Source organism: Onychomys torridus, chromosome 8 (assembly GCF_903995425.1).
Source record: "Onychomys torridus chromosome 8, mOncTor1.1, whole genome shotgun sequence".
Lineage (NCBI taxonomy): Eukaryota > Metazoa > Chordata > Mammalia > Rodentia > Cricetidae > Onychomys > Onychomys torridus.
This window is the reverse complement of record NC_050450.1, coordinates 76,842,680-76,870,146: the sequence shown is the minus strand read 5'-3', so window position 1 is coordinate 76,870,146 and position 27,467 is coordinate 76,842,680. Positions and strand designations below refer to the sequence as shown.

The following is a 27,467-nucleotide window of genomic DNA, read 5'->3' as shown; positions in this document are numbered from 1 at the left end:
TCCTGGCTCCCTTGGGGACATGAAGAGTCTTTTGGGGGGTGAGTAGGCTTGGAAGCACAGGCAGGGCCTGAGGAAGACAGTGAGGTGTTCTGAAGGATAAGATTTGTGGTCCAGGGGAGGACCACATTTCCAGCAAGTGTGAGGGCCGCACAGGGAATGAGCCTCCCTGAGCCACAGATGTCCCCTGGAGAACAGCTGCGCATAATGATCATAGTTTCTGAGGTATCCTGGGTTTCAGGAATGCCGATTTTGTTTAGGAAGACAAGGAGGGCCTCTGTGAAGGGCAGGAGAAGGCTCTTAAAATAGGCTGTGATCTGCCTGAGTTCAGGCAGCTGCTTGGAACTTAATGACCGATGAGCCTTTGCCCGCAGGATGGAGTTCAGTCTCCTTGGTTACAGTCCACAAGACTCCTGTGATATCACCCTTGCTGTGTCTCCATCCTTATCTCCCAACAGATGTTCTTTCCACTTGATTTCCGCTGCAGCTTTGTCAGACTCAGGGACTGAAACAAGTGATGATATTTCATGCTTATGTGACTATGCCTGTCTGAAAAACTTCTGTTCGACCTTCAAAACCCTAGTCCAGCATCTCATCTCTGAAGCTCTCCATTCATCTGACCCAGCACATCATCCTTCCTTCCATTTCTTTTGCATATTCATGCCATTTTGTGCATGTTCCTTAGGCTTCTGGGGGAATCTTTCCGAGTAGAGGCTCAAACCTTTTAGTTTGGGATTCTAGAGCTGGTAGCGGTTGATGTGGTACTCATCATTAGTTAGTATTGAGGAATTAATAGCAGATGACATAGGTGATGGAAATTTGCTGACCTATCTGTGAATACTGTTGGTTTCTTATCGGATGTCACCAGTGAGTTTTGACATTCAAAAATACCCCATCCAATGGCCACCCAGTAGCCAAGGGAAGTGTTTGTCTGACTCAGTGTAGCGGGACCTGCCCATCACAGCACTTTCTGCTTCCATCTCTGTGGCTGTTACACAGAACTCTGGACAGCTGTTTTCCTTAGAAACAAAGGCTTTTATCTCCTGAGAGCTCGTGCCCAGCTTCACAATAAGGAGTGCATGGATTACCCAAGAACAAGAGAGGAGGTGAATGTGGTGTCCGGGGACTTGGAATCGTCTGCAGATTGCTTTTCTTTCTATACTCTGAGTACAGGGGTGAGCAAAGCAGATAAACGCCCCTAATTCCATTCTGGCGGTAAACTGACCACTGTCTTGTCCTTGGAGGCACAGTTTCTGGGTGGTGAATTTGACTGAGCCCTCATCCCAACACCTGGTACATAAGCACACACAGAGTCCCAGTGTGTGTGTGTGTGTGTGTGTGTGTGTGTGTGTGTGTGTGTGTGTGTGTGTGTGTGAAGGGAGTAAGTGGCCCATGATGAAAGAGGTTTAACTGGATGGACCGCTTTCTCTTCCCGATGGACAGCAGTTGCCAAGTGCAAGGTGGGCTTGGCTACCACTCCAAAGGCTGAAGACACCTCTGCCAGAAGAGCACAGCCATGGCCCTGGGGAAGCAGTGCCGTTAACTGCTTTCACCCCCACGTGCAAGCCCATCCTGTCAGAAGGGCTCCTCTGCGCACCGTGCACTGGGTCACGAGACTGCTTTCATAGCCCTCTACCGTGAGCGCACAGGGAGTTCCCTGCACATTGGCTGATAGGTATGGCTCCCTCATTGCCTCGTAACCTCAGTAAACGGCCAGTCAGGCCAGTTAGTGGGAGACAGAGACGTGCACGGCTTCTCGAGCTGGTCTGCCTCTTGCAAGTGTTCTTTCAATGGAGCCGACCTTGCGGCTATAAAACATCAGTGGTGGCGCACCTCTAGTCAACTTCCTGGCTGGCCCGGCGCTGTCTGATGGTAATATTTTGGCTTGCAGGGTTGTTTCTTTTCTCTCTCCATCTACCCCACTGGAAGATCAAGTTTTCTTTTATGTGAGAGTTTATAGAAGGATGTCCCTGGCCCGAGCAGAACGCGGATGTATTAGGATATTGGTGTAGCAGAGAGATATTACCTCTGAGGCGCAAATAGCTTTATCTTTCCCTTAGAATGACCTTCCTAATGGGGGGCAATTTGTCCCTCTCCAGAAGGTTCGGTGCTGTGGAGGTGAAAGCAGATAAAGCCATTGTCTCCTGTCGGCTGGCTGTGGTGTTTATGCTGGGGTGTCTTCAACCCTCCTAAATGGTTGCAAAGGCTTCGGCCAGAGGTGGGCGCATTTAGGGTGGGGTGCGGGGTAAGCGGAAGGAAGCCTGAGTAACTAGTTACTTAGTTTACCGGAGCCTGCTTCAGGTCTTTGCAAATGCTTTTTATTCTGTTTGTTTGAGAAGCAGGCAGGGAAGGTTTGACCCTCGTTCCAGGCGAGTAGGCAGAGGAAGAGAAGGAAGGGGAGTAGAAGAATGGGAAGGAATCGTGTCTACTATTCCAGCACCAGCGCCAAGCATGTTTCATTTGCTATTTATTTTATTCCCCACCACCTTTAAAATTTTTTTTTTTATTTTAGGGAGTGCACATGCACACAGTTTCTGGTCATGTAGTCCAGGCTGGTCTAGAACTCTCCACATCGCTGTGAGCACAAGCGTTCTAGCTTGCTGGCGCTCCTGGTGCCTTCCCACTTGCTCCTGGTCTCATTTTTGTGGAGAAGAAAACAGAGCTCTGTGACTTGCGTTCGAGGTCATTTCTTCATAAATCCACAGCAGGAGTTCTTCCTCTTTCTGGTCTGAGCACTTGGCCGGCTCAGGGTGCCGCGATCGGCGCCTGCTCTTGCCCTTCCTTCAGTCTCTAAATCTGGTGCTGGTCTCAGAGCCTCTGCCCTCTTGGGTTTAGGAAAATCGCCTTGCCTCTTTTTTGAGGGGTGAAACAGTCAGTACTGTAACTTTGGGTGTCTGTCTAACTGCAAACACGTCTCTGGGTTTCCTCTTCTCCCTCCTCCTTGTAGAAGATGGGGGAACCACACCAGCACTTCCTATGGGGACAAGAGGGGTTGATTCCGGCCCCTCCCACTCCACCCCATGACAGTTTAAATTTATGACTTAACAGAAGGTTGGGTATTTCAAAGACCACTGAGCCCAGGATGCAATGTGCTTATCTCTCTTTATGTAACCCTTACCTCACCTTCCCGCCTGTTAAACACCCCCCTCGGGATGTTTAGAACAGTGACAGAGGCAGGAAGGAGTCTTGGGAAGGGGAAGCTGACCCCAGACTGCATCTTAGTCATTAGAACCTGTATCTAAGTATCTTCTTGCTGGTTCACACCCTTTCTGTTGTTCAAACCTTCTTGCTAGAATTGAAATGGCTTGGCCTCCATCGCTTGTTCCACTTCCAGCAGATCTGTTCTTAACAAGACTGAAGAGCCCCTCCCTTGGTTAAGCCCTGTGGAGGTTCTCTTTCTCCGGCATGGCCTGCAACGGTCTTCCTGTCTCACCTGCCCAGTTTCCTCTTTGTACTCTACCATCCTAGCAGCCACCAGCAGCAACTCTTGCTCGACACTGAAGATGCTCAGGCTTCTGCTTTGGAGGCCCTTTTCCCTGACTCTTCTAACATCCCTGGCTGAACCTCACATTTCAGCTAATGCCAACAACGCCTGTGTTCCTAAGCCCAGCCTCTTACTTGGCTGTGAACATCTTTCAAGTGGAATCAACTCCCATCAACTTTGCATCCACCAAGTCTACACAGAGCTTGGTCCTTTGACCTTTGACCGAGAGCGACTGTGGCTTGCTACCAGAGATGATCTTTGCCCATTCATCATCATCTTCTTCTCCGTCTTCTCCTTCTCCTCTTCCTCCTCCTTCTCCTCCTCCTCCTCCTCCTCCTCCTCCTCTTCTCATTCTCCTCCTTCTCCTCTTCCTTCTCCTCCTCCTCCTCCTCCTCCTCCTCCTCCTCCTCCTCCTCCTCCTCCTCCTCCTCCTCCCTTCTTCTCTGGACCAGTCCAGGTCTCTGGAGAGTGTTCTATGGGCTGGATGCTTTAACATACTCGTTTTGTGGTGTTCTTACAGCAGTTCCCATAGGTATTGTCTCCACCTACGACATGCCCAGTTGGGACAGTGACCCAGCTCTTGCTAGTTCACACTTCCTGATGGTTTCTGCATATCTATTCATCTTCTTCCTTTGTGTTCTGTAAGGGTAGTGATGGGAAAGGGCCTGGCCATCCATCCTGCCTCCCTTTTCCTCCCTGAGCAGGCCCTGAAGTACAATCCTGCAGAACCCTGGCTGCACACTCTGACCTTCTGGAATGTATGAAGAACTGTTGATGCCGGGCCGGGGTCTGCCTCTGGACCTGGTTCGGGAGCCAATGAGGGTGGGGCTGGGCATGGTCTGTTGGCACTAAGATGGCAGTCAAGGCCAAGCGTCTGCGCAACGGGAGCACCAATGCCATCGCGCACAGCCCTCTCAGTGCCGTGGATTAGGTAAAGCGTGCTCATCAGGAGCTGATTGCCACGTACATCTAAAATATGGTAATGACAGTAATCAGGGCTAAGGGTTAAGGCTGCCATTTGTTCTTTTCATGAAATCAACTGGAGGGCTTGGGGGATGGGGTGCAGGGGCTTTAGAACCTGCCAAGCAGCAAAGTTTTTATTCTGTCTGAAGAGGAGCAGGCCAGGTTGTTGTTCTTAAATTACTGGAGGGATGGTTCTAGAATTCCTCTCTTGGACTCAGCAGCGTCTCCTGAAGCATGGCCTGCCTTAGTTGTGTATCTGAGGGTCTATAATCGTTGCTGTATAAGTGATGTGACTTTTTTCAGCCCAGCTTCTCAGTCTATCCTTGGTGTTCCCTAAAGGTCATTGTGGAGGACAAGGAGACCCTCCACAGAGACAGGCAAAGGAGCAGGCATATGCTTTTGATTGTGAGGTGGTTTGAAACGTAATTTCCATGTGGAAACCATCTACCACCCTGGTGGTATCTACATGATGTTTTGGAGACAGAAAGGGATACTACTCTCAGTTCCCTGTGGCTGTGCGTGCCTACATCCTGATACCAGTATATGGTCCAGCTCCCCATGGCTGTGTGTGCATACATGCTGATACTCGTATATGGTTAAGCTTCCAGGGAGGAGAGCTGCAGACATTTTTGAGCTTTGGGGTAGACACTGGAGGGACTAGAGCAGAGAGGTGATGGGGTAGATCTCAGGGAGCCTGTTTATATACACAGGCTCAGTCAGGGGGTAGGTTTTCCTTAGCATTATTGTTGGAGGGAGCAGAAAATCAATCAATAAGCCAATCAATCGATTTCTCTCTCTGCCTCTCCGTGTGTGTGTGTGTGTGTGTGTGTGTGTGTGTGTGTGTGTGTGTGAGTGTGTGATGTCGGCTAAGATCTTATGCCTATTTGATAGAAGAGAGAAGTTCAGAGCTGTTCTGGAACTTCACTCATGCCTGGTGTACTATACAGAGATGTACTCAAACAAAGGCAAGCGTGGGTAGATGGACGAGAGATAGTTGAAACTTATTCTTAAGATTGTGGTGCCGTTGTTGTTGTTGTTTTTTCTTCAAATTTCTGCAAAGAATCACTCTGGGTCTGAGCCTTGGGCATATTTAGAGGGATTTCTCTTAGGGTGGGTGCCGTGAGCACAGGCACTAAATAGGAAGGGTTTATGGCAGCCCACCATCCTGTCTGGCTTCCCTCCTCCCACTCTCCCCAGTAGTTTAGAAGAGTTTCCTGGGCTGCCTGGCTGGGGCTCTGGAGGCGCCTCTTCTGCATGCAGGCGGGTGCACATGCCTTGCAGGGTCATCACAGTAAAGGGTGCTTTTTGTTTAATTTAATCTAATGCTGTGGCTCTAAAAGATGCTGGGTTTTAATTGCAGCGATGAATTGGTAATTGTTGGAACACTGGAGAAAGTTTCGGGGGTCTTTCGCCAGAGTGAGTTCAACTCATGCAACAGTATTAGGGTGTGTGTGTAGTGGGGTGGGGGATTCCCAAGGATAGAGTGATGGAGCAGCTGTCTGTGGGTACAGAGCAGCTCGGATGCCTGTGGCAGGGATGAGGGCCAGCCATCTCGCTCAGCGTCAGTTGCTGTGTGGATCACGCTCCTTAATTTCCTGTGCTTTTCCAAAGCAACACTCATCTCCATGCCTTTTCTGTTACCGCCTCCTCCCCTCCCCCAGCCCAATATGATTCAGCGCCACTGTCTAGGATATTACTCTCTGATACGATCTGTGGACAGGTCACCCTGGTGCTGCAGCTTTCCCCCAAGGGTAAGAGGAAGTAGTATTTTTTAAATGAGTCTGGGAGGGAGCCGTGCAGAGGATTTCTGGGAATGAGGGTGGGGTGTGTGAGCGCCCCAGGAAAGCATCCTGATCATTGCATTATGAGATCACGTCCTTCTGCCACCGAGTTACTGTTATTTTAATCAGAGGTAATGTTGTAACCTGACTATGTTGTATAATTGTGTGTAAATTATGTTCCAGCCCCATATAGATGAAGGCTATTTTTTTCCCCTTCCAATTTTAAAGCTATTTAGAGGGAATGCCAAATTGTAGCTTGAACCCTAGTGCTCTCTGGAAGATAGCTCTAGACAGGAAGAGAGGGAGAGAGAACAGAAACATTGGTGGTTGTTTTCTCAATTAGTTTCCCCTGAAGTTAAATTAATTTCTGAAATAGGCAGCATAAAATATTGTTACTTACACTTTTCCCTCTGGGTGTACAACTGCAGGTGGGTTACTTGAGGCCTGTGGAATTAAAGGAGAACAGAGCAGAAGGGAGTACACAGAGGGAGGGCACCTTCTTGGGTGCTTGGGTTGATCCTAACCTGTTTGCACCCAGGGTTTCAGGTGAGGGATCCCTCAGGCTTGATTTTGGTGTTGTAATGAGATAGAATTTTTAAAAAACATACAAGGGTTGGGAATTTAGCTCAGAGGTAAGAGCACGTGCCTAGCAAGCACAAGGCCCTGGGTTCGATCCTCAGCTCAAAAAAACAAAACAAAACCATACAAATTGAATGTTGAGACATACAGCTCAGTCGTTTTAAGTATATTCACAGATAAATGCACCCACTCACCCACCCACCTACCCACACCCCAACAAAATTGGGATGGAAGAAGGTTTGTCCCTTGAAGGAACACCTTGAGGAATGGTCCTGGAGCCCTGGGTAGTGATGTTGGGAGTGTTCTTTGCCCTCAGTTCACATGTTTTCAGAATAAAGCCTGGCATCAAGTTCTCAGATGCAGAGGGAACACTGTCATGTGGGGAGCAGCATGTAGTCCGTCCTTGACTTTGGATTCGGTGAGCACTGTGTTCTGGGGTTAATGGATAGAGAACCTGTCTAGGACCTTGGCAGGCAGTCCTCCTTAGTACACACCTTGCCTTTAAGTTGAAGAGGATTCTTTTTGCTGAGGCTGGATTTTTCTGTCTGCTTGATGGGGGTGGTGGACTGGATGTTTTTCAAGACCCCACTGCGTGCTCGAGTTCTGCCACCTCTCCTGAGTTTTCTCCATCAGAGGATTCCCAAGGTTGAGAACATGGGAGAGAGGAGCCTGGGCTTCTAGGGATGAAGAGATTCGTATTTTCAGGGGACTTTGAACTCTTTTTCCAAGACCTGGATAATAGCAAGAGTGGATTTGATTTCTCAGGGCCTGTACCCATTGAGGCCTGTCTAGAGTTACATCCTACCTTTGTATGCATTTACTGTGTTTAAGAGATATTTGGACTTTTTTTTTTTTTTTTTTTTTTGTCTCAACTTTCCTTCTGGGATTGCTAGTGTCTTTGGGGGCAGTACTATTAGACCTAGCTTTCCCCTCTGTGTCTTCTTAAATATATTTCCCTCTAGCCTCCCGTCATTCCGTCTGCTTTACTTATATTTCTGAGTGCGCGCGTGCGCGCGCACACACACGCTATTTGCTTTATCTTACTTTGCAGAAATTTAATTGGTAGCCAGGAATGATGACTAATGCCGGTGGTCCCTGCGGTTGGGAAGGCTGAGGCAGGAGGATCGCCACCACTATAAACCTGGACTGTAGAAAAAGACCCACAAATGGGTTGTTACTCTCAAGGGATCATTTCAAATGGAAGCATAGTTTTTGTTTTGTCTTAATGGAATTTTTAATACTTACCAAAAAATCAAAAACATGATCTCCCAACCCAGCATACCAGCTCTCTAGTTTGAGGCATGAAGGTGGGACGTCTTTGCAGCTGTAGTTAGCAGCTGGCTAAGGCCACGTGTAAACAGCAATTTTCAGAACTGGCGTGCATGCTGGGGCTTTTGTAGCACCAAGGGATGTGTGGAGAGCTTTGGTTGTTTAGTTAAATTATGGGTATAGATGCAAAACTTCACAGCGGCCCTTGAGAACCTGACCATGTCCTGCTTCCTCATGTGCACACAAGCTGGAGATCTCTCTCTCTCTCTCTCTCTCTCTCTCTCTCTCTCTCTCTCTCACACACACACACACACACACACACACACACACACACACACACCTACTCACCCATACACCACTTTCCAGAGGAACACCCTAAGCCATAAAGGGAGAGACACCTTGGGACGCCTTGTAGTCCTTGTAATTTTGTGTTCACAGGTCTCTTGGACAGGTCCCTTGCATCCCAGTAGTGTAAAGCACTCCACTGTAAAGATTTCCTGCAGCCCTCCACCAAACCCCCAAACGAAAGGAAGTCTAAGGTTAATTCCCTGGAGGGTTTTGGACTGAGCTCTCCGTGGCTTTTCAATTTCAGTGCACTGTGGGAGGCAAGTGTGGCCCCTGGTCATTTTGGTGTGCAGTGGCCAGTGTTCAAGACTCCATGTGTGGAGCCTGCTGATGTCAAGGTTCAGGAAGTCGACACCAGTGGTTCCTTCACTGGTTGGAAAGGATTTCTCACAACTCAGATGAGCATAGATCTTGAGGCCAGTGCACACTTTCTCCTAGTTGCCGTTTCCAAGGTCAGGAGGTCGAGATTTTGAAGGGCTACTGGATAGTTTTGAAGAAATAGAAGCCTGGGCTCAGGTTGGACTAGAGTTACCCTGAACACACACCAGTGTGAACTATTACGCATGAGCACACCTGTGCTCACTTAACATCTACATGCAAACCTTGCACGATGTTTACTTGACTGTGAAGACTCCTGTGTAGTTCCATGGGGAGCCTGAGCATGGCATCCCAGCCCTCCTCTGCTTCCTGCCCTCCTTAGTAGCCATGGAGATGGAAGGGAAATAGGGGAGAATCTGTGATTGCAGATCCTCTGCCTCCTGCATCCCTCGCCAGAGTGCAAATTACAGAGCAGTCTCCAGTCTGTTTGGTGGTAATGGTGTCAAGATCCCCCAAGTAGATCACCCCATTGCCCACCCACCCACTCCGGAGGCCCTGGTGGGGAGGTCATGGTGCACAGCCCACTGTCCCCTGGCTGTGCTCCCCTCTCCTAAAGCAGCTAACCAAGCTACATTTCCCCTCGGGCTTTTTCATGTCTGGAAGGTTCTGATGAAACCAGTTTCTTTTTAGTGTTTGCTGAGGAGTGAGAGACATCACTGTTATTGGAGCCGGATCCTAGAAAGGATGTTTTAGTAACTCCGATGCTTTGGTGCATGCATTGTCCAGAGCCTGGATTTTCTCATCTTTCCCTAAAGGGAAGGGAAGGCCCTTGGTGGGGAGACTGTGTGGATTTATAGCTGGCTGCCTGTCTCCATGTTTAGGCCTCTGTCTTGGCGTGCTCACAGCTGCCAGGTAACAGTGGAACATGTCTGAAGAGATCCTTTCATTTAACCAGTTGCTGAGCTTCAGGAGTTGAGATGAAGACAGGGCGATAGTTTTTCTTCTCTGGGTTCCCAGGAATGTTTGGAATCTAGGTAGGGTTCGGCTCTGTGTCGCCCAACTCTAAGCAGTGAGGAAGCAACAGGGTCTCTTCCATGGAAGGTCCCACCAGAGGTGCTCTGAGGTCTGCACTAGGATGTCTGAGGCCATGTTAACATTTCTTTACAGGTTTAATTACTTGGTTGGAGTTGGGGGGAGTGCAAAATTAAAGCATAGGATTATCAATTATTACATAGAATTGAAAAAGTGTTTGAAATTACTGAGATTAGGATGGGGTCATAGGAGTTGATTTCTTCTAGAGCTATTTGGATAAAATATTTTTCTGCTGTCCATTTATTTTAAGTATAAAAATGGATTTAATAATTAACTCTGGGCTCACTTTTAGTGACCGCTAAGCTGTCATCTTCAGTGTGCCCTGCTAGACTCTTTGCATATGGTATTTAACATAGGCCTCATGGGAGCTTGTGTGCTAAGCTAATTATTCTGTCTCCATTTTATAGTGGATTGAATTCCACGTTCTCTTAGGGTGTTGGCTCCTGTGCCCAGCACTTAATGGGTCTGTTGAGTGAATACATTAGGAAAGTTAGGTTAGTAGGATTTGACCATTAGTAGGTAGAGGAAGAGATTGAAATCTGAAGAAGGCCCATATCAGTTAGCTTTGCTCGTTGCTATGACTGAATGCATTTGTCGTTTTTCTACTTCCAGTTCACCCGGCCTCTGGGTTTTGATGGGTGGTTCCTCCTTAGTTGCTGGTTAGTACCTGCCAGTGGGTGCTCACTGCGCTCTCAGAGACACTCAGAGGTGTGCTTTCCCGATGTCTTCGACTCTCTCAGTCCAATCGAGTTCACGGTCAAGATGAACCGTTACGCGGCTTTGATAGAGTTTGACCATCAGGGAGATCATAGTTTATTAGAAAGCGAGAAGGGAGATGAACGTCATGAGAGCCTGGGAGGTGGGCACTGAGTTGTAGATCCCGGCGGGATCTTATCTACAATGTGCTCACATGCATCATCCTTAGCCTTCATCTTGGGGAAGAGAAAACCAGTAAAGCACAGCTTTAGACTCTCATGCAGCAGGAGGAAGCAGCTGGCAGGGCTCGGTGTCCTCTTGAAGCAGCGCTAAAAGCTCTTCATGTGCTCTAGTTTGGGATCAGCCATTGGCCACGTGTCTTGTGTGCCCACCGAGAGCTGCTTACTAAAGCCTAAGCTTTCTAAAGTCTGGATGTCTCTTTCTGACTCAGCCAACCCAGTCTTGGACTCATGAGGCTTGGGTGGCATGGGTGGCAGAGGGGACTTTGTGGACCTGGCACAGCACCATGTGGAGTAGAGGAGAGACTCCAAATCCAGGAGAGTGAGTCCCATCTAGAGCTACAAGTGTAATGAAACAGTAGAGTTGGGTTTCTGGTATCTTGTCTATTCAAACGTGTCAGCAGTGTGCCCTAGATGTGCAACATGTCAACCGGGTGATGTGTTGTGGGTGTGTTGGTTCATTCATTCACTTGCCAGGTATTTTAAAGAGTCCTGGTGTGATTGCTATCCAGGAAGGTGTGGTACCTGTCCTGCATCCAGCAGTGATAGCATAGATGACTTAAAATAATAAGAATAAAAAAATCTTGGTGCCTATTGAATTTTTCTACTTTTCGTTAGCTTTTGACTTTCAATTATTTTATTTTATTTTTTTCCTTAGAAACAGGATCCCGACCGTCTCAGACTCTGCCATCCTTCAGCCTCCTGAGTGCTGGGCTCAGAGTTGTGTACCTCCCTTTCAGTTTTCAATTTTGACATCAAGACCCCTACTAACACATTTTCCAAATTCTGTCTTCTTCCCGATTGTTTATTCCTCTTAGGACTTTTGGTCTTTGCCCTAAGTAGTTTGTATGATGTGGCTTCCTTCTCTCCTTCCTTTGGAGCTGCCCGGATCTAGAACATGGGCCATATTTGCTCATTTTTGCACGCATTGGACTTCAGTGTTAGCATTGGTGTAGTAGAAGTCCTACAGAGTCAGAGCCTGGACATTTGAAGGAGGAAGTGAAGTGATTTCGCACGAATCAGAGGTGTGTGTGTGTGTGTGTGTGTGTGTGTGTGTGTGTGTGTGTGTACACAAGCTGTGTATGGATGCAGTGTCAGGTGACTTCACAAAGATTAGCATCAGGCTGGCTGAAATAGCACATGGATATTTGGGAGTTAGAAGAAGGTCATGGAAACTTGGGAGATGGTTTGCAGCTTGCCATGGGAAGGTCTGGGAGTAGAGAGGCATTCCAGGGAGAAAGTCCTGCAGGAACAGAGCTGTGGGAACCTGGAGACTAGTGGGGCTGGCATAGGGTTGATCAAGGTGAGCTGCAGGCAGTCCAGAAGGCGTTGAAGGTGTTCAAGGTGGTTTCTGAGTGCGAGGTCAGCACCTGTCTTATCTACAGGCCTAGGCCAGCATGAGAACAGCTGAGCATAGGAAGCACATACCTCCTTTGAATTGTCTGTACACTTATTTTTTTAAGTAAGGGGGATTGAGCCAAGGCCTTGAGCATTTGAAGCAAGAGCTATCCCTAGCCCTTATGTATTCAATTAAAAACCAGTTTATTAGTTCCTTGAGAACTCCGTGCAATGTTCTTTGATCATGTTCATACCCCCTCCCATAACTCTTGCCAGTCCCACCCCCTTTCCCTACCCATCCAACTTAAAAAAAAAAAACCAAACCAACAAACCATCAAGAGCAATTGGTGCTGCCCATATCATCTTGGGCATGTGGTCTTAATTGACAAGGTTTTGGCTACTCTCTGAATATCGCCTTTATGCCTCTAACTGTGTTTTGTTTGTGTCTCTTCAATTTTAAAATGGCCTGCTGTGGGATTTTTCTCAACATGCTAATGAAGCCATGTTTTGTGGCCACAGAGGTCCTAGGGGCCCCCTCTGCTGTCAAGAAGTTCCAATCTGCTCTGGTAGGCTGAACGCCTAAGATCATTCAGAATAGCCGACTCCAGCATCCTTAACTAGCTACTGGTCCATGGTGCTGGCACAGGTTCCAGACTGCCTTTCTGGAAGAACACTGGAGCAAGGCTTGTTGAAGTGTCTTACCAAACACTGCTTCTGATAACCCGGTTTACCTGTGCCCCCCCTCTTGTCATCCCTTGCAGATGGTCACAAGAACAAAGAAAATATTTGTAGGAGGATTGTCTGCGAACACTGTAGTGGAAGATGTGAAGCAGTATTTCGAGCAGTTTGGCAAGGTAAGTGCAGCCCCTGGGTGAACAGCAGTTGCCCACACGTGTGGGTGGATGCTCCGATGTGGCTCCCTGGGCCCACTTTAGAGCTGTCTCTTCTAGAACTGGGCCCTTGAATTCCATGTTGCGATTTACATGAAACTCCAGGCACTGCGATGGCAGAGTCTGGCTTTGGTTGGCGTGGAGACTTGTGCGCCTGCAGAAGCACACAACAGTGCCCTTTCAGTCCTGTTTGGCTGTCATTTGCCAGCCACATGGAGCCAGGACTGGGAAAGGATGTGGGGTTGTGACTCACAGGGCACAGGCGCCCACAGAAGCTGTGAAAGGTAAAGTCCTGTAAACCAGTGCTGGGATTTCATACACATCGTATTTCTGGAAGATGGCATTCAGAAATGAGGGTGTCTGGGGCCCTTGGCAGCAGAACATTCTCCCTGTTAAGTGCCCAAGGAGACTTGGGAAAGATGTTGGCTGTACCCATCATCATTCTGCTCTGAATGCCCACGAGACAAGCAAAATGACATCCTGAGGTATGCTGTTAGAGCTAGGAGCCCTTAGTCAGGAAATGGAGGGTGAGGAGAAGGTGTGTGTGGCTTAGATAGACATATGAGATGAACCTCTGTGGGTGTTGGCTTTGTCAGCTGCTTTCTAGTTGGTAAAAGAGGCAGTAGCATATGAGTGGGTTCTTCCTGAAGGTGGCCATCTCCCCAGATGTCATGCTGCCCTGGACTGGCCTTTATGTGGTCCTCTTTCTCTAGCTCCCACAGAAGCCATAGCTCTAAGGAGGCTGGCAGGTGAATGGCTGAGCGGGCCTCCACTTCCTGCTTCGTTGAGTAATTGTGGCTGATGTTACGGGAGCCCAAGCAGCGGACCCACCCCTTCCATAGTAGTTCTGTGCCTTCCCTGCTGACAGGCTGACGCGGCAGAGCTCTGAGGTGTCCTGGGGAGGTGCAGTGCCCACTCAGCTTTTATCATTCATTTACTCCCACAGTGGCTGTCCTGTTTGCCATAGCCCAAGACAAGGGCACTGCCACCCACTAGTTGGCCTGAAGGTCCTGTGCTTTTGCTCGCTTGCCCAGGGCAGTGGACAGCCATGACTCAGTCACCATTTGTGTCTCTTCATGAGCCACTGCCTGAGATGAGGGCCATGACCTTTTATTTAGCTGTGAATTGAAGATCCCCCCCATCCCGCGCCTCTTGTATTAATCAACTTCTGCATGGATGGGAGACCACACAACGAAGAGAAAACTGCATCTTCCAGTTCAGCTGTGCATGTGACATGGCATGGAATTTCCCACCTAGGTGGGTTTTGACAGAGGCCTTCCTCATAGTCCTTCTAAAGTGACCGTCGGGTCTGGGGGCTGACTCGTTCTGGATAGTTCACAGGGAAAGCAAAGTGTGTGGTATTGGAGTTACAGGGCTTCTCTTTGCAAGAACAATTTTTGACACTAGGGGGAAGTATCCATCATTGGCCCCTCCCTGCCTAAGGAGAAGGATTGGAAGTAATTAAATGAGACAAGTCTGTCTTGCACCATACTCTGAAGGGGGGGGGGGGGCTCTTTGCTATCTTTCTGCCTTCAAACTGAGTCCAGGGTTAGTGTTTGCAAACACGAGGTGGGCTTTCTTTGTCGAGCCATAACCTGCCTTGGAATCTCCCAGGCCCATTTGCAGGTGTCAGGGAGGTTGCTGCTGCCCGGATGAGCTGTAACTGTATTCCAGACAGGCTCCTACTTGCCACAGACAGCAGTACATCTCTGCATATTCCCAACCTCTCTCTCTCCTCCCTCCCTCCCTCCCTCCCTCCCTCCCTCCCTCCCTCCCTCCCTCCTTCCCTCCTTCCTTCCTTCCTTTCTTCCTTCCTTCCTTCCAGTTGTTTCTCATGAGCACTCACAGTCGTGACTCAGAGTGTCAGCTGTGGGATGCTCGGCAAGCTTCGGCCTTGCCCACAGCAGCTTCCAACACAGCCTTGAGAACACTTGTCCCCTTGTCTGGGCAGCAGTCACCTTCTTCCCCAACATGGCACTTGCTGGGTCGGATGCTGCCCAGTTAATTGTGCAGTAATATTTGTGGATTCTGTCAGGACGCATAAACTTATGGAGTGTTTTATTAAAGGACTAAGGAGGCTTTGGAATGTATCAGAGCCTGTAACACTCTACTCACGAGCTAGTATCTCCTTTCATACATGCTCTGAGTCTTATCTGGGCTTGCCTTCCGAAGAGCTTATTTGTCAGTTGCTGGAATCTAGTGGCCCCTTGGGCAGGGTTCACCTCCTCTCTGGATTCTGGTATTGTTCGTTTGAATCCAGAATGATCAAAGTAGGGAGAGTCTCCTTGTAGGCCTTGGGGACCATGAGTAAAAACCAGCCGCAGCAAAAGGAAGTAGTGGGTAAATTGACACACTGACTTTACCCTTTGTTAAAGTATATTCTGGGGTGTGTGTGTGTGTGTGCGTGTGTGTGTGCACACGCGCGCGTGTGTGTCAGGGGGTGTAGAGACTGCCACATGAAGCATCCTCACAGCATGCACACACACTTACATGCCTGTGTGAGGTTGTTTGGAGCTATCTTGAAGCAGATGAGCGAGGTATAAGTTTGCTACCTCAGATGAGTACTGCTAACTGTCAAGTGCCAGGTCGAGTCATTTCCTTACATTGTCTTGTTTTTCACTGGGAGATGGTATTTGAGTGCTGCTAGGAGACGAAGACTTGATGTCTCTTCAGTATACACAGGAGAGTGCCCCGGACTTGGGCACCCCCATCCATCTTCTCTCTGCACTGAGAAGATGTCCTGGAGCCTCCTTGATTTCGAGGATGGTAGAGACCGTACGGATTTAAGTTTGAGCCAGAGTGCACACACACCCTGCTGCTTCTCTGCTTCCATGTCGGAACTTCCACCTCCGCCTCCATGCAGGGTGCGCCACATTTTAGCTTCCCCTCGCTGTCATTTACTGTCCTTTCCCGTTTCCTGTCTTGCCTGGGGTAGCAGCTGCTCCAGCTGTTTATTTCAGGTGGCAGTCCACACGGACAGGACTGCTATCAAGGGGCTGAGCTAAGGGGAGTTTAAATATGCCATTGCTGTAAGTGGAGTGGGTACAGAATGACACACACACAGAGCTTTAAATAACTCAAAACGGAGGCTTAGCAACCCTTTTTGTTTTTCCCATCTTCCTCTCAGGAGACACGCCCCCCCCCCCCCAAATGCTGATACTTGTTTATATTAAAATGTGATCCTGAAATGAAGCGTGGGACTCAGAAAACTTAGATGGCTGTCCTTCCCCACTAGGTGGCTGTTTCTGGTGCCTTCTGTGGAGAATGGCAAGGTAGAAGGTATTCTAAGCCTTCCTTGCTGAGCCCGACTATGGGATGACCTCCAGCAACACCTTGGCAGACCTTGGTTCTGGCCTCAGTTTCCCTTAGAGGGAAGCTGTTGACAGATTTGTCAAGGCCAGTAAATTGCTTTCCAGCCCATATGGTCTCTATTGTAGGGTGAAAATATTTGCAGCTAGCATGTAAACAGATGGCTGTGGTTGTGTTCCAATAAAACTTTATAAAAACAAACAGAGAACCAGATTTGTTGACCCCTGAACTGATTTATTCCTAAGGCTGGTCTTTAAGCTGGGAAAGTCCTGTAGAGAGTGTTTAGATATAAGTAGATAGATTATAACCCAGTGTATTTATAGACTAACAAAAGACTACATTGCTCACAGTAGTGAGCATGGTATGTAGTAAGCAGAACAATCTTCAACACAGTAAAGTTTATTTCTGGGCTTCGTGATTCAGGGGCAGTGCATCTTGATGTGAGACTACAGTCTTTATTTGGAAAAGGGCACTATTTATAATCTGGAATCTTCTTCATCCTATGAGTAAGACCCAGGAAAACTGAGTAAGTTACTTCCAGTCTTCCTGTCCCAGGCGCTGGTCTACATGACTGAAACTCGGGGTGTTTGGATCTTAACCTTAAGATAGTTTTACTGTGTGTTGATGTTTCTGTTTTACAGTTAAATGTGTTTGGTGCTAAGTTTTTAAGGCATTTTAAAATGTGCTTTCAAGGGTGTCAAGTGAGACAGACAGACGGCATCTCCATTATGTGGGTGCTGACAAAGAAGTTGTCTAAGATCACACAGCCCAGGCTGGGTGAAGCCTGGGTGGGCACTTGTGACATAAGCTAGCCTCCACACTCCTGATGGAACCCTGCCTCTCCCATGGCAGGCAGCAGACAGTACGCACAGAGAGCACGGTTTATTCATTTGTCAGAAACGCTGATGTCCAGTAATTTATTTAACTGCCTTGGTTATTCGGTGAACATTATCTGTGTTCATGATTTCATACATACAGGAATGATGTATACAGACCATTCCAAAACCTGGCAGATGACTGATGCTCTGATGTGCCAGAGCAGAGCCACTCCAAAGAGCTCATCTCTTAACCAAAGTGCTCTGGGCTGGAGAAACCCTCCCTACACACAGGTTCCTCCTCCTCCTCCTCCTCCTCCTCCTCCTCCTCCTCCTCCTCCTCCTCCTCCCTCCACTCCCCACTCCTCTTTGCCCCCCCCCCCCCCCCCCTCAGGTTCCACTCTCCTACTTACATTCTTGCAAGGGATTTGGGATCAAAGAGGATTGGAAGCAGAATGTCCCCTCTGCCTTGTCCTGGATAGAATGGAAAGTTTCCCACTTCCTAGCTGCTCCCATGATGCCAGGGCAGCTCCAGTGCCCAGCTCCACTCGCTAGGTGATGCTTACTTTACAGGACTCCAGTGAGAGCCATGGCGGCTTCCAATTATACTTCACATGGCGAGCTGTGTAATTAGTTTGGAAGACTTATGCTTAGTCATTGGTTTATCCTAATCGGCTTTGGCTTTTCCCAGCAACAAAGTGAGCTTATTTGGCTAAGCTCAACCGACTCTGCACCCTTTGTCTTGCCGTTTATTGTCTCACTCTTTTCATTCTGTTTTACTGCCAAAGTTCTGTTTCATTAGGCCTACAAGTCATTTCCAATCCAGTGGGCTGCTACAATCCGCCCTTTATCACCCGCTGCCCCGGTTCCCATGTCCCTTCTGGGCCAGCGCCTGAGCAGCGGTTTGATAGGAGGGCTTTAACCCCTTCCTGGGCCCGCTGCTCAGTGGTGGTGGTGGGGAGCAAAGAAGGACAGGGTTTGGGAAATGATGGCTCCTCAGGTCCCTGGGAAGGAGGTGTAGGGGGTTCTTTGTGCTCTCCTTGCTAGGGCTGGGCTGTGTGAAGGGCTGAGAAAGTTAGTTAGCCATGGCTCCAGAGAGTGGCGTCTGAAAGCCTTATGGGGAAAACAGTTGGAAACCAGCATGAACTGACCTTTTCACATAGGGACCTCATTTATTCTGCGGATGTGGGGGTCCTGGGAGGGGCATGCATCTGTTGAGAGTGTAAACCTGGTGTCTGCTGCTTTCTAGACCCAGGCTGTAGGTAGGGGTATGGAGGTGTGTCTGTGACCACCATTCAGATTTCTTTTGCTACAGAAAGTGTGAAGAGAATGTTACCCAGAAGAAGGAAAAGTAAAAAACGGTATAAAGCCTTTGAAAATTGAAAAGCAAGAGATTTGTGAGAAGTAAGGAGGCAAGTTACTGAAAGTGGACTGTGATCCTGGGGTAGATTTTTTATCACCTCCAAATGTGTGGTACAGATAAACAGCTCTGTAAGGTGCTTGATTCTCTGAGGAGCCTAGAAAACAAACATCTGTGTGTGTCCTTTGTGGCTGTGTGATGCTCTCACAGGGCCTTCATCTTCTGAAGGGGTTTGCGCAGGTGGGCTGACTGGAAGGTGGAGCCTCATCAGTCACCTGCTTGGCCTCTCCAGAGAGTCTGGAGTGCTTCTTAAAGTGTCTTCACTTGTAAGAGGGGTCAGGGAGGTTCATCCCGTCCCTCACTGGCTGGCCATGGTGGAATTTTAGGTTTATGTTTTCGTCCTGTGGCAGCCTCTTGCAAAGCCAACCCTGTCTCCATGTTATTTCCATTCCCTGTCTGGTGTGTGTTGTCCCCTCACTCCAGAAGCACCTCTTACGGAGAAGGGGACATGGGGAAGGTCCTCCATGGTGGACAGCAGAAAGCTGCCTCATTTCCCGTAGGCGCCTTGTAGGCCGCAGCGCAGACTGCATGACCACCAGTTAACAAGGTCCCTGTGCTGGCCTGTAAACCATTCTGGTGCTCCAAAATTTTGGGTTTTCCGGCTCACGTCAGTCTCCCAACCCTGTCTCTGTTATGACCAGGGGAGTTAGAAATAGATTCAGCTCCCTAGCCTCGTCTCTCCTAAATCTTCATGTTTTTGCTTCAAACAAGAATTCCTAAAATAGACAGTAGATTTCCAGGAAAGCTTCCCATTCCCCTCTTAGTGTACAAAATATAACCAGCTGTTAGGCAAAAGGCATCAGACATTATTATTGCACTGTTAACAGTGTTTTAAAATACACAAATAGAAAAATATCCCGATGCCTTCTGGGTTGCAAGCTGGGAAAAACTCGAGATTATGTTAATCAGATGGCATGTTCATTTGCATACTAGGTAAAGGAACAAGGCTCCATCCTTGGCTGTGTCACTGTGTCCCAGCACGGTTTAGCTTTACCTAATTTGAAAGAAGGCAGGGCCTGGGAGCTCTTGGGAGCAAAGGAGTTAATGAGGCCTGCGGTGGGAATGGGAGGGAACATGAAGTCCTTCCAGGGGGCTTACCTTCTCCGAGTCCTCCTGGAGGCCTCTGAAGAGGTCACTTACAATGGAGTTGTTAGCATAAGAAAGGGAAGCTTTCTCTCCCGAGATGGTTTTCAGTGGGAACTGCAAATGCACCAGAAATCATGGCCCCGGCTTGTGCCAGTGGGTGCAAGGGGTGGTTCCTCAGGGGGAGAAAGCACAGTTCATTTAGACTTGGCATAGACATCTAACTCGATTGTTCTGTGGAGTGAGCATTGATATGGAGATCCTGCCCAACCCCCACCCCATCAGTAGGACTCCCCATTACATGGGTCACGTACGCTTTTCTTTTTCCTTGCTCTTTCTTCTCTTTTTCCCCGTCCTTTGTCCTCACAGAAACGGTCTGTAGAATGGCCGGGTGTGTCGAGTTTTCTGCCCAGTAAGTTTTTACAGCTCTGTATTTGGAGACTCCCGATACCTTTGAATTAGCCGTTAGTGGGCTGCCAGTCTGTGCTTTATTTACATTCGAAGCCACAGTAGAGAAAAGACCCAGGAAAAACGTTAATAAGCAGGAAGAGGCAGGGGCATTGCGTTTCTGACGGTTGCTAACCTCACCACTGCCTCTCAAACCAATCATGAGTCTCACGGCTGATATTTAATAGCTTTTAGCTGATTATTTTTCTTCTCCTCCTCTTTCTTTTCTACCCAAGTTGACCTGGGTGTACTTGAGCGGAAATGAAGTCATCCAAATGCTGAATTAGAATAATCACGGCCCTCTAAGAATGAAATGGAAGCAGAGATTAAATAGTGGAGGCAAGCAGGCATTACTAAGCACCAGGGAAACTTTGCATAAAATAAAGAGGAGATTGAGTTTGTCTCTGCTGTTTTCCATTTCCCTGTCTCTTCGTGCCATCTTTTTTGGTATCGAGCTAATGGCAAAGTGGGATCTGCTTTGCTTTAAGGTCACCTACTCTCTGCCACCCTTTCTTCTTCGTGTTTCTGTGGTCGAAGAATCCGGATGGAGGGTCTGTGGTGGTGGAGGGCAGCTGGAGTGGCTGAGGCGGATGGAAGAGAGGAAAGAGGGCAGGAGGCAGCATATGGCAGGCCAACCATCCTGATGCTCTTACTGACAGGTTCCTGCTTGTAGGGTAAAGGTAGAGTGACCGGCTGTAATCATACAAGTAAGGGAAAGTGGAGTCTTAGCCTGACTACTTTACTCCCCAGGAAGGCCCGTCAGGTTTGATCCCCATGACCAGGCAGATTTAAATACTCCTTCTTCTGTGCTCATCATAGGTATTTACAGTTTACCAGCAACTGGGGGTTGGGGAGAGTTAGCACAAGAAACTGTTAAATGAGAAAGTGCTATGGGGAAGGCATGCAAGACTGGTAATGGTGGTTTGGAGGGTAGCTTGCCTTTGGGCTTCTGATTGGCTCCTACTTGGGGATTATTTCTGTGACCATTGAAAATAATAATAATAAAAACATCTGCCCTCACTCAATGAAAAGTGAGCTTCTTGTAGTTAAAGAGCAAAGTGAGGATTTAATTAGATTTAAAAGCCCAGCAGAGTGGTTTGTTTACAGGAAGTGGTTTTTAGGTGGTCTGCTCTAGAAGATGCAGTTCCTGCAAGTGGATTACTACTTACAATGAGAGATTCTTGGTTGTTGAGGTTGCTAACGGCCTTTTATAATTGGAGGCAGAGGTAAATATTTTCTGACTTGCTTATAGTGCGTTAGTGTTAGCATTCAAAGAAACAACTTATGGTGCTTTTCAGTTAAGGAAACATAAATGAGAGCGTGGATGACCAGAGACGGCTCTCTGACCGTATTCCCCACTTTGTTTTGTACCGTCAGAAGGGCATCAAAGACCTCAGGGAGAGGACATGCTGTAAGCCTTCTAAGACGTGAAACTTTTTTTTCTTCATATTTGTCTTTAAAAAAAAAACGCCCCACTCCCTTTTTTTCCCATGGAGTAGTGAAAAACGGAAGAACTACCAACTGTGTAGCTGTCCCAACTTAGCTGCAATCACTGTGCAGATTCAGAGATTCCTTCAGTGTCTACCCTTAACTCTTCTAGGGTTCTTGATTCGTGTGAGATGCTCATGGTGAAGGATGGGTGGCTGACCAGCCATCTGGCATCTTCCTGGATGGTTACCATTAAACACCTACACACACACACACCTACCTACACACACACACACACACACACACACACACACACACACACACACACACCTCTTCAGAAAAGGACTTTAGCCCAGGTTGGTCCCAAACCCTGTGTGTAGTCAATGATAACCTCAAACTTCTGATGCTTCTGCCTCTACTTCTTAGATGGTGGGCTTTTGAGGCACGTACCACCACATCTGGTTCCATGTGTTGCTGCTGTTTGAACCCAGGAACTTGGGCATGTTGGGCCAGCACTCTCTTCATCCTAGGCCTGGCCACTGTTACTTTAGGATTGCTTGTTAAGACTTGTTATATAGAGTAAATATTACGGCACAGAAGGCCACAAGTGTGTGAGACTTGTTGGAAAACACAGTCTTCTATTTGCTTGAAAATGGCTCCTGGCCATGTCTGCCTACCTCTCTGGTTACAAGGGGCCTGCCTTTTCATTCCTTGATCTTGAGAATGAAACTCTGGGGTTGGTTACTTGTAATTTGTTTTAGTTTTATACCCCACATGGTCTTCTAAAAGCGTCCAGCTCTGTCACTGTATCAGACAAGAGATAAAGACAATATGAAAATAAATGTTGGTGGCTGTGTCTCAATAAAACTTTATTTACAGAAACCAGGAGGCAGCCTGATTATACCGCAGCCTTCGGATGTTGCCTGGTTCGTAGAAGGTTTTTATTTGTTTTTTTCTCTTTTCTGATTCAGACCCAGGTCATCTACTGCTGGGAAGTCCTTTCACTCTTGTTTGCTTCTGTTTCTTATCCTGCAAAACAGGATAAGGGCGGTACATAATTAACGCACGCACGCACACACGCACACACATGCACGCACACACGCAATATGTCTGCCCATTACACACAAGGTGGCCACGAGGATTAAAGGAGCAGCTGCACCTGGAGTTACTAGCATCCTGACAGAAACAGAAGCTTCTGCTTAACAAACACGAGAAGCGTGAAGTGCAGTTATTTCCACCCTGAGATTCCAGGCATCTGAGACTGTTACCTGCCTCTCTGGTCCTGTCTCACTGGTAGGCTTGTCAGCGCACACACACACACACACTCACACACACACACACACACACACACACACACACACACCACACACACCTGTCCTTTGGATGATCGTAACTCAGGTCTTTCACCAACCTGGGAACAACACAAATTGAAAAGTTCTGTCCAGATCCTCACAGCATAAAGATGAGGTTGTATCATTTTGATGAGATGTATCCCCAGTTCAGACCAGCCACCTCTATGCTTCCAGCTTGTGGAAGCCCTTCAGGTTGCTCTGCCTTTGGACAACACTTGATTGTCCAGAGCCAAAGAGGAATTTTTGTAGTTGGACCCTGTGGATAAACTCTTTTAACTTTTCTGAAGGATTAAGCCTTTTGGGAAGTAAAGAATATTATCTGGAAATTGTCCCAGGAATACTTAGCTGATGTTTATTAAAATACATTTAAATGTATTGATCCGCTAATGTGTTCACTGCATTTGTTCTGCCTCGTGGGAGAGCTTTTCACATCCTCACTAAGTTTTCCTTTCCTTTTCCTGTGCATATGATTCTCATAAGTTTGGTTTTCCGGCCTCCTTTGAATTTACAGCAAATATTGAGGGATGGGAAGATGTTAATAAACTCAGTGTAAAGTGGGGCGGGGTGGGGGAGAAACCCTATAACTACAAAGAGCTGTAGATCTTCAAAGCTCCATCCTCATCATGGGACCACTTAGTACAGGAAAGCAGCCATTCCTCCTGTTAGGCCGAGGAAGCATTGCGCCCGAGGCCTTGCATACCATTCGCTCTTGATAAGTCTTTCCATGAATCTCAAGGATGTTCTGGGGACCAGGCACTGAGCTAGGAGCCACTGTCCCCGGAGTAAATCAGACAGACAACAACCCTGCTTGCTTGTCGCCTGTTAGCATGAGGTACAGATGGACAAGGGCAAACTCTAAACTACCAAGCCAATAATACAATGAATTTCAAATTGTGTCAGGAAGAAACAAACTAGGTAGGGGTGGGGAAATCCAGACCAGGTCTGTGAAGAAGCGGGTCTTGGATTATTTACCTGTAAGCCCATTGTCTGCTCTTTGCCTCCATGAGCCTTCGCATTCCAGTTAGCTGGGGCGCAGGCAGTTTACTGGTGGGGAGCCCCAGGACTGGCCTGGCCTGGTGCTTAGTAAATAGGCAAGGAATGACTGGATGAGGTCTCTGTATTAGAGGGCAGAGCTGTGGCAGTCCTTAGGGAAGGAGTCTCAGTTTATTTTTCCCTTTGTTTTGTTTTGTTTTTAAACTGGGCTTTAAAAGAGTATATTCAGCTTTAGCTGGGGCACTTCTCGTGGGATCCTCTTGCAGATCAATGTAAATGAGAGTATCAGGCCATAGCCAAGGCTTTGTGGAACTAAGATAGTATTTGGGCACCATGTGCAGGGCAGCAAGGCCCTTCCAGAGCAGGTCTTGCCCCAGGGGGTCCACACACGACTTTTCCAGAGATGGAAGGCGTGCTAGGAGGCTAACCCTGACGTCTCTGTAGTCCTCTCCTCTGCCTTTCTTGCTGTCTTTGGTCTAAGGAAGAGCCTAGATTTTTCAAGTAGCAGGTCTTCTCAGGTGGCCTTCCTGATTTTCAGGAGACAGTAGAAAACCTTGGCTTGGCCAGGCTCATAGGTGTATGCATCCTCCAGGGTTGGACACTAGGTGGTAGTTGGGGCTTCTCCCTGAGACTGGCTGAATGGTAGTTAGCCAGGTTTGGGAATGGAAATGATATAATTATGTTAGGCCCAAACACAAACATTCTGGCATTAGGAAATCCAGTTGGGGCAAGGGAGGATGTGTTGGTGGGACTTCTTCCCCCTTGAAAGAATGAAGGATCACCACTGTTACTGATGGAGGATCCTCGGGCTTTGTTTAGATGATGTGAAATAATAGTGAGTGGTTGGGACTTTGGAATTCGGTTGACCTAAGCTTGAACATAGATGTATTGATTTAACTGTCCTGAGCCGAACTTCTTGTCTAATGAAGTAGGACTGCATTTTCATTTACAGGGTTTGTAAGAGTGAATAGAGTCTGGACTGGAGAGATGGCTCAGTGGTTGAGAGCACCGGTTGTTCTTCCGTAGGACCCAGGTTCAGTTCCCATTGCTCATGTGGCAGATCACAACTGCCTGTGACTCTGGTTCCTGAGGGATCCGATGCCTTCTTCTGGATTCTACAGGATCTGCATGCACACACTGCACAGACACACATGCAGGCAAAACACCTATCCACATAAAACAAAGTAAATACGTTCTATAAGCGTGACTAGAGACAAGTTTAGTCAGGGTCTGGTACATAGGCATCCAGTGATGGGTTCATCTTACCCTCATCTCTGCTTCTCCATCTGGCTCCTCCCTCTCTTTCTCCCTTCCCATAAAGTCTCATGTTGCACAGTATGGCCTTGAACTGCCTGTGTGGTTGAGGATGATCTTGTCCTTCTGATCCTCCTGCCTCTACCTCCTGAGGGCTGGGACTACTGACATGAGTCATCACACTTGGTTTTATGAGGTGCTGGAGGTGGAACCCAAGGCATTGTGCATGGTAAGCAAGCATTCTGCCAGCACAGCTACCTTTCCAGGATCCTGCTGCAAATGACTGACTTCCCACCAGGTTTGCCTTATAAGCGCCCTGCTTTCGTCTACACAGATCTCTTCCTTCAGCCAAGTGGTTTTTTGAGTTTCTAAGGGACTGATTTTGTAGTGACTCCAATGCCCTGCCTCCCTAGCACCTCCTCAGGCAGCCTTCCTGCAACTTCGGCATCTTAGATACTGCTAGATTTAACCCAGCTGGAGCTGCTGGGTGGGTGGGTGCGCAGGGAGGATTTGGCTTTTTCTCCTCTCATGCTAATGAAGTGAATATGGCAAGGAGTCACAATATTTTCTTTCCAGGCAAAGAAATGTTGTAGTAGGAGAAACAGCATGCGGGGAAAGCAAATGTGAGCGCGCTGGATTCTCTCGAGGGAGGAACGGGACAAATTGTCAGCTTCTGTTGAGAAGATAATGCTTGCACTTTGATAAATGCCAAGTTTCTATGGAAAGCCACCATCTTCTTAGTGATCCCCCCAAGTACTCACATAGGCTGACAGCTGCTGCGGCTCTGGTGAGACACAGGGACGTGCAGGGATTGGTTGGGAGTAGGGTGTGTGTCTGTGTGCAGTTGGAGTGTTTGTGTTGAGACATCTATTCAAAGTAAGCAACTGTGTAAGGCTAGAGGTCCCCAGCACAGCTGGGGGGGGTCCCCACCCCTCATGGAAGAGGTACAAGAGACCCTGAAGCAGTCAGCTATTCACCCCTCTGCTCAGAAAAAGCTGCTGCTGTAATTCCATTCCAGTTGATTCCAACGTGCCTACTCTGAGAGAAGCAGTTCTTTCTTCAGGCTGGGCTTTTTTCCATGGCTGTCGGTCTGCAGCATCCCTTCTTGATGAGGGTGTGTCTGGATAGACTTCAGTGCCCATCATCCCCTGGACAGCTTCTCTTGTAGTTGCTCCTTGGGATGTTTTGTGGATTCCACTTGTGTTCCTTCTGCTGAGTGAAGCTGCCACTCTCAGGCATGTGCTGAGGGAGACCTTTGACTTGTTGGGGTGGTTTCTGGCAGGAGGCCCTCAGGGTCCTGGAGACCATGGAAAGGGCTGGAGGAGGAGGGAGGTGTCCATCAGCTGTGGTTAGAAGGCCCTGGGGTGGTTGTACTTGAACTCTCTCATCCATGCACTCAGTCACCATGTCTCAGGAGATGAACACCATCATGGGCCTGAGAGCCCAGCAGAGCAAACTTGCTTGCCTCTGGGAAGCATGCACTCCAGGAGTGGAACACCGGTGAGTGAACTGCAGTTCGGAGATGGCAAGAGAAGCCGCCTGTCCTTCACTCCTGCCGCCTCTTCTTCCATGGCCTGCGAAAGCTGGGCTGTGTTCTTCTTCATTTGACACCAACCTGAACATTGACCTAGGAAGAAGTTCTTGGCAGGCTTTTGTTCTGGATCCGTGGAGGATATGGACACGGAAGGCAGGGAGAAGCCCAGATGTGACTTGCTTTGTGCACCCCTGGGCACAGCAGCCCTGTCTGTGCCCACTTCAGAAAGACCCAAATCGACCCAAATCGTGATTGCCCATTCAGTGGTCTTGAGATTAACGTCTTACTTTTGTCACCAACTGGAGAGGAGTGCGGGGGGGGGGGGGGGGGGGGACAGGCGGACGGGACACCGATATGAACATCAACCGTCATCTTGCCCAAGTCTATGAAACGGCCCAGGATTTTCAAAACGTTTCCCTTTCTTGCCATGTTCTTTCCTCTCTGATAGCTTGGGCCTCACCCACACCAGACGTGATTTGCCGGCATCACTTGATTATTTGACCCCAGAGTTGGACACTGGGAAGCGTCTCTCTGATGGAAGAGAACCACAGGGAACATTGCAATTCAGTCCCGTGGCTTCCTACATGCCTCTCCCATGGAATCTGCTAATGAAGTGATGGGGCAGCCCCAGAGAATGAAGTGGCCAAAGCTGACTCCTCAGATGCACCTTGACATTCCAGTGACAGTAGAAGTGAAAGAAAGTCTGTATAGTCTTGCAAATTAAATGCATTGGGTCTCCTCCCCCACCCCTTAAAGCAGCAACAGCAAAAAATGCCATTGTTTTCATAAGCACTGGGTACATTGAGTTGTCTAGTCCTCAACTTGTTTCTTACTGGTATTT

The 27,467-nt window shown here is 48.2% G+C and overlaps 1 protein-coding gene across 5 annotated transcripts in view; it reads left to right on the top strand.

Annotated features, from left to right (window-relative positions):
* The first annotated feature begins 12,862 nt into the window (after positions 1-12,862).
* Positions 12,863-27,467, top strand: part of Msi2 (musashi RNA binding protein 2) — a 245,157-nt gene continuing 230,552 nt past the window's right edge. For all 5 annotated transcript variants that reach the window (XM_036195661.1, XM_036195662.1, XM_036195660.1 and 2 more), the window contains exon 1: positions 12,863-12,955. In XM_036195661.1, coding sequence (XP_036051554.1) covers positions 12,863-12,955 — 93 coding nt within the window. The remainder of the gene's footprint in view (positions 12,956-27,467) is intronic.